This window comes from Bison bison, unplaced genomic scaffold, assembly GCF_000754665.1.
Source record: "Bison bison bison isolate TAMUID 2011002044 unplaced genomic scaffold, Bison_UMD1.0 scf7180017864519, whole genome shotgun sequence".
In the NCBI taxonomy this organism is placed as follows: domain Eukaryota; kingdom Metazoa; phylum Chordata; class Mammalia; order Artiodactyla; family Bovidae; genus Bison; species Bison bison.
The window spans coordinates 20,900,982-20,908,214 of NW_011495072.1; the positions used below are offsets into that span (position 1 = coordinate 20,900,982).

General features: G+C 36.9%; 1 protein-coding gene across 1 annotated transcript in view; it reads left to right on the top strand.

Annotated features, from left to right (window-relative positions):
• FRRS1 (ferric-chelate reductase 1) overlaps positions 1-5,044 on the top strand; it is a 54,293-nt gene extending 49,249 nt beyond the window's left edge. The window contains exons 12-16 of the mRNA XM_010831001.1: positions 1,212-1,309; positions 1,557-1,615; positions 2,747-2,890; positions 4,017-4,078; positions 4,163-5,044. Coding sequence (XP_010829303.1) covers positions 1,212-1,309; positions 1,557-1,615; positions 2,747-2,890; positions 4,017-4,078; positions 4,163-4,255 — 456 coding nt within the window. The 3' untranslated portion in view covers positions 4,256-5,044. The remainder of the gene's footprint in view (positions 1-1,211; positions 1,310-1,556; positions 1,616-2,746; positions 2,891-4,016; positions 4,079-4,162) is intronic.
• The last annotated feature ends 2,189 nt before the right edge of the window (positions 5,045-7,233 follow it).

The window sequence follows — 7,233 nt, forward strand, 5'->3', positions numbered from 1 at the left end:
ATCAGGTGGTCTGGTATTCCCATCTCTTGAAGAATTTTCCACAGTTTATTGTGATCCACACAGTCAAAGGCTTTGGAATAGTCAATAAAGTCTGCCATAAGGGTGGTGTTATCTGCATATCTGAGGTTATTGATATTTCTCCCGGCGATCTTGATTCCAGCTTGTGCTTCTTCGAGCCCAGCGTTTCTCATGATGTACTCTGCATAGAAGTTAAATAAACAGGGTGACAATATACAGCCTTGACATACTCCTTTCCTGATTTGGAACCAGTCTGTTGTTCCATGTACAATTCTAACTGTTGCTTCCTGACCTGCATATAGGTTTCTCAAGAGGCAGGTCAGGTGGTCTGGTATTCCCATCTCTTCCAGAATTTTCCACAGTTTCTTGTGATCCACACAGTCAAAGGCTTTGGTATAGTCAATAAAGCAGAAATAGATGTTTTTCTGGAACTCTCTTGCTTTTTCGATGATCCAGCAGATGTTGGCAATTTGATCTCTGGTTCCTCTGCCTTTTCTAAAACCAGCTTGAACATCTGGAAGTTCACGGTTCACATATTGCTGAAGCCTGGCTTGGAGAATTTTGAGCATTACTTTACTAGTGTGTGAGATGAGTGCAATTGTGCAGTAGTTTGAGCACTCTTTGGCATTGCCTTTCTTTGGTATTAAAATGAAAACTAGTCTTTGGTGGGCTTCAAATGGCTGTGCTGGTGTTGCTGCTACTGCTGCTGCTAAGTCGCTTCAGTTGTGTCTGACTCTGTGCAGTCCCATAGACGGCAGCCCACCAGGCTCCCCCGTCCGTGGGACTCTCCAGGCAAGAGTACTGGAGTCGGGTGCCATTGCCTTCTCCGGTGCTGGTGTTAGCGGTCACCTAACGTACTGGTGGAAGGGTGCAGCATTCCGTGATGGGATTCCATCACAACCGTTTATGCACTGTGTGGACCTGGGTACATTACTCACCATCTTAAGCCTCAGTTCCCTTGTTTGTGGAAGTGGGATATTGATAACTAACCATTAGGCATCAGAGTGAGCGTTAGTGATAATGTGTATAAAGTATGTGCCTGACATAGACACTCGGTGAACAGTGTTTATTATTATTATTAAATGTTTATGGCTAGAGAAAAGCCCTAAGAAACTGCTTCTGTGTGTATTATTTTTAATTTGCAGATTTGATGGGCAGGATTAATACCATTAAAATGATGTATCTTTGTTCAGCATGCAGGTTATCACCCATACCTTGGTTTTATAGTGATGGTTTTAGCAGTTCTTCAGCTTCTTTTGGCAGCTTTCAGACCACCTTTACATGACCCAAGGTACTTGTAGTCTTTATTTATTAATGCCCTTAAGGTAGATATCCTTAATTGGCAAGCCAATTCTTTTTTTTTTTTTTTGCATTTTATAAAATTCAGTGATAAATTATATTTACTTAAAAAGGTTTTAAAATGTATTTCAGATAGCTGATGCCTAAGCAATAAGGGAAATTACATGCTTTTTATTCTCTTGGGAATTTATTGTAGTTCCATCACTTTAAAGAATACTGACTGGTTCTTTATTTGGTAGAAGGCAAATGTTTAACTGGACTCATTGGAGTATGGGAACAGCTGCTAGAATAATAGCAGGTAAGTAATTGTGATGCCACTTATTCATATATAATTGAAAATTGTTTATACTGCAAGTTGTAATTTGGCTTAAATGATTTTTAGATACATTAGTAACTGGAGTAATTGGTTGTTGAGGAGAAATCAGTCTTAAGCATTGAAATCCAGAAAGCAATTTCTAGAGGTAACTATTTAAGCTATTATTTCAGTTTCAAGGTTTTAAAAATGACTTTAAAACCCTCCTTTTAAGACTTCTTTTTAGTGTTTGCCTTTGCCAGCAGAATAAGTTATGCTGATGACCAAATATATAAGCAGCTCAGCTTGAGATGTCATGGATTGGGCTGAATCAGGCTTGGGGACCCAGCCCTCTGTCGCCAGGTTTTCTCCTTGGGAATGGTACCTTCCAGGGCAAGGTGTTTTTTAAACGTCAAGTATGATTTTGTAGTATTTTTTAAATGAATTAATTAATTTTAATGGAGGATAATTATTTTATAATATTATGATGGTTTTTACCATACATCAACATGAATTGGCCACTGGTGTATATGTGTTCCCCTCCCCCCATCCTGAACCCCCTCTCCCAGGTCCCTCCCCACTCTATTCTTCTGGGTTGTCTCAGAGCACTGGCTTTGGGTGCCCTGCTTCAGCCATCAAACTTGCTTGCACTGGCCATCTATTTTACATATGACAATGTATATATTTTAATGCTATTCTCTCCAATCATCCCACCCTCCCCTTCTCCCACTGAGTCCAAAAGTCTGTTCTTTACATCTGTGTCTCCTTGTGATGCTTTATGTGATAAATACCTAAGCTGATCTCCTGCCCTCACGTTTCTATGTTCTGTAGAAATCGTGGAAGAGGAGGTATAGTCAGAAGTGGCTTCCATACTTCTCCCCTCTCCTTCATTGTAGACTTAAAACTTTGGGCACCTCTTTCTTAGCATTTGGTGGATTGTAATTATAATTTCCCATCTTAGCCTTTCTAGTCTTACAATAAAGACTAAATTAACTACTTGGTCTTAATTATTAATCTAATTCATCTCATAAACTCTTTTAGTATATTTCACTTGATATAATTCACACATGTATGCACACACATACATAGTTACCTCTTGAATTGTATTTTAACATGTGTATGTTCTTATAAATGTAGTGGCAGCAATGTTCCTGGGAATGGATTTGCCAGGACTGAATCTTCCTGGCCCATGGAAAACCTATGCAATGATTGGATTTGTAGCCTGGCATGTTGGGACAGAGATTATTCTGGAGATACATGCTTACCGACTCTCTAGAAAAGGTAACCTGCTCAAAGAGCAGTGTTGTAGAATCACTTTTATACAAACTGTTGGAATATAATTAGTTTCTCAACACTAATGGTTGACTCTTACATAGTACCTTACTAAAAATTTATTTCCATCACTCAGTCTATGATAAAAATAGTGGAAATTTTCTGCCTTTGTTTTTTATATTCATTAGTATTAGAATTTGTGAGTAAAATGCAAGGAAAAGATGGAAGCTTTTAGGGAAGATGCCTTCTTTGTAAGTACTTTTTTACTTTGCATGCTGCTCTGACGTGGGGCTAGAATGAACTGAGAGCCCTAAATGACTGGAGCCGAGAGACCCCTGAGACAGAGGAGGAGGAGATGCTCATCCATAGTCAACACAGGGAAAAGCTGCAGATGAATTTTACCTATTCAACAGACTTCCTGAGTGCTATCACTTAAGTTGCCATCTGCATTATATATAGCTAGCTAACCAGCGTGCTACATGAGAAGGACTTAATACTTTGCCAGTGCTCTCTAGTGGCAAGGTCCATTTTGGCCCCAGTGCCAGGCAGGGTAAGATACCTGTAGCCATTAGTAGTGGAGAGATTAGCAGAGAATCAGTGACATGTTAGCCTGGTTTCTAGGCTAACTTCCTCTGTGTCCTAAGGTGGCCTCCTAAAAACAAAACCTCTTTGTTGTCTAGTGTGTGTGCTCAGCAGCTTTCTTGGAACTGAGTAGTAAAAACTGTCCTACCGTTTTCTGGGTCTTGATAGGGTAACATCCATAGGATTTGAGTCCTTTTTTTTTTTTTTTTTTGATTGGTATAGTTGATTTACAATGTTGTGTAGGGTTTGACCCCTAAAGGGACTTTTGATAACCACTAGATTATGGCTTGCTATTTAAAAAATATGTATGTATTTAACACTTGGATTGTTAGAACTCTGACTAGAAAAAAGTCCTTTCACATGTATGCTGTAGCCAGCTTGACCTGATTTGTAAGAGCCTTAAATATGCAAGAAGTTTGCAACATTTGGTCACTTGAAATGCAAGAATGTACATCTTGGAAAATTGCCAATGCTCCAAATCAGAGCTTTCTTTGAGAATGAGTTTACCTGCATACACACTGGCCTTACAAACTTTTGTTCTCATTCTTGACAGTTGAAATACTGGATGATGATAGAATTCAGATCCTCCAGTCGTTTACCGCAGCTGAAGCAGAAGTAAGTTCTTTCTTCTTATTTATTGGCACAAACCTTAGTGATAGGAGTTTCCTTTTTTCATATCTCATTTTTTTTTTCTTTTAGGGTTATGTTTTTAAAAAGGTGGTGTTAGCAATTTATGTTTGTGGGAATTTGACTTTTCTCACTATGTTCTTATCTGCAATCAACCGTCTATGAGTGAGTGAAGACCTTGGCTTTTGCAGACCAGGCGATAATCACCATCAAGCCAAAAAACGTGATGCCTGTCCTGACTGCCTGGAATGTATTCATGAATTCTAATTAGGCAAGATCAGATCATGTCTATAGAGAAATTCTGAAATCTGGTCTTTAGAGATCAACATTCAGTAGGGTCCCATGGACTATAAACTGATGTCAAGGTTTATATATTATTCTGAGTCTTAATGGGAAGGTTGTGTTTGAGAAGTAACTCAAATATTTTTTATGCTGAAATTTTAAGAATGTTAGCATTTAAGAAAAGAACTGTTTTAGAAAAACAAAAGGATGTCATTAGGACAAAATGGAGACTGTATTAAGGTAAATATCTTTTGGACTTAATGGTGCTGTTGTACTTTAAAGAAAACATTTATTTTTTACTAGTTTCTATGAATGGTCTTTCTTAGGACTTTTTCCCTTTCCCCTTTCCTTAAGAATTTTTGAGAAACATATTTTTCAGTCCAGTTTTTTAGACATGTCCTTTGTTTCATGTATTTTGTTACTTCCCTGATAAAGGTAAAAGTGGGGTTAACACCATTTCATTAACATTTGAATGTATTATTAATATTATAATTTCTTTCTTAGCAGTGAAATGCATGTGTGCATCTTTTGATTGCGTGTCTTCATATATTTAGCTACATAGCTAAAATGACATTTTATATGTTAATTGTTTTGACTATGAGATAAAGTCTTAGTATTTGGAGATTGTAGACTGGCATTTCAAAATTAATAAAATTCTTGTTAGCATTTTAAGAGTTACTCTCTTTCTTCGTGCTACTAAATTAATACGGATGATTCTGTTTTGTTAGAAGTTTCTGATACTAACCATGAATTAGAATCATCAATATTATTTTCCTTCCTATTTCAATAATTTCTCTTTTATGATTGGCTCTCATATTTGCTATGGGGATTTCTAGCCAGTGGGTGGCACCGTAACACTACTGCTTTGTTCCTGTTTCCTTGTGCTGATTCATTTTCAGTACTTAATATCTCGGGGTGGCATACCCCTTAAAATTCACCAGCTTTTAATATTTATTTGAAAAATTTCTTCCTTTGAGGGAATGATCACAGTTATAGGTTAGAATTGAAATTAGGGACCAATGTTGTTATTTTCTGGTTCTAATTTGTTTTCTAACCATGTTATTTAATAAACCATTGTTTGATACTTCTGTTTACATTTCTATGACCTGGTAACAAATGAACACAACTATGTTAGACAGATAAAACAAGCAAAACTCTATATTCTTAAAATAAAAAGTTTAGGGAAGCATAGTTTAAACTTTTTTATGTTAAAAAAAAAAATACGATTGGTCCAAGGACCTAAATTCTATCTGGTATAAATAATAGCCTCAGTGATGTATCTTACACCTTTTTCTGGGTAAAATGATATGTTTTTGTCCTTTATGTAGGTGTTTATCATAAGTAGCTTAGGGTTTGAGATGTGATGTTTATGTGTTCATGTTCTATAAGTGCCAGGCTACTTACAGTCTACGCTTTCTTTTTGAATGTCTTTATATAAAAGCATAGGGCTTCCCAGGTGGCTCAGTGGTAAAGAATCTGCATGCAGTGCAGGAGATGCAAGAGACTTGCATCTGATCCCTGGGTTGGAAGATCCCCTGGAGTTAAAAAAAATGGCAATCCACTCCAGTATTCTTGCCTAGAGAATTCCGTGGTCAGAAGAGCCTGGTGGACTACAGTCCATGGAACCGCAAAGAGTTGGACACGAGTGAGTGAGCATCCCTTTTTATTGGCTCAGTGGTAAAGAATTCGCCTGTAATGCAGGAGACTTAGGTTTGATTCCTGGGTCAGGAAGATCCTCAGGAGGAGGTATGGCAACCCACTCCAATATTCTTGTCTGGGAAATCCCATGGACAGAAGAGCCTGGTGGGCTACTGTCCCTATGGTTGCAGAATTGGACATGACTAAAGTGACTGAACACGCATGCATACACATTTAAAGCATTTAAAAAAATATATAGATCACATAGTTGGACACGACTGAGCAACTGAGCACACACACATAGAAATTTAAATGTATACTAAAATGTTTTTCTCTAATTTTCAATTATGAGGGGCTTAAAGGTTAATAAATTACATTTGACAAGGAAAGATTTGTTTAAGGAAAAGATGAACCTTGGTGTGTTTGGTTTTCAACTACATAATCTTACTGGATTTCCATTGCTGAGGCTAACCTGTTTTACTTTTCTTTTTACTAATTTTGTCTGTTGACACTGGAGATATCAATTGACAAACAGAGTTGTCCAAAGAAGTCTTTACCATTTAATTTTAGTAGACCAACAAACCTTTTCATTAATATCAAATTTATGATTCTTCTGCTTATGAATGGTTGATCTCTACAAATCGAAAATGCCTATTCTTTTTTTTTTTTTTAAAGTAAGTATGGCATCTCTGTGCTCCAATAGTCTAATACATATTATTTTTTATTTATTTATTTATTTGGCTGCACAGGGTCTTTGTTGTAGCACACAGGATTTTCGATCTTCATTTGTGGAATGAGGGACTTTTTTTTTTTTTTAGTTGTGGCATGAGGGATATAGCTCCCTGACCAGGGATTGAACCTGGGGCCCCTGCTTCAGGAGCATAAAGTCTTAGCCACCAAGGAAGTCTCCAAAATGCCTAATCTTTACTCCTCTCAATTTTCCTTCATGTTTTTGTAATAAACAACCTATTTTTTGAAAAAAGGTATCTTTTTATAGGAGTGATTATTAAACTAAATGCCTTTATATTTTAAACCATGTTGCCCCTAATAGCAAAGCCATGGATTTTGTTCTTCAAGATGGATTCTTCTATAAGATAAAAATAAGTTTTTTTCTGGAATTGAGCTGTAGGAGTTGCTTGTATATTTTTGAGATTAGTTGTTTGTCAGTTGCTTTATTTGCTATTATTTTCTCCCATTCTGAAGCCTGTCTTTTCACCTTGCTT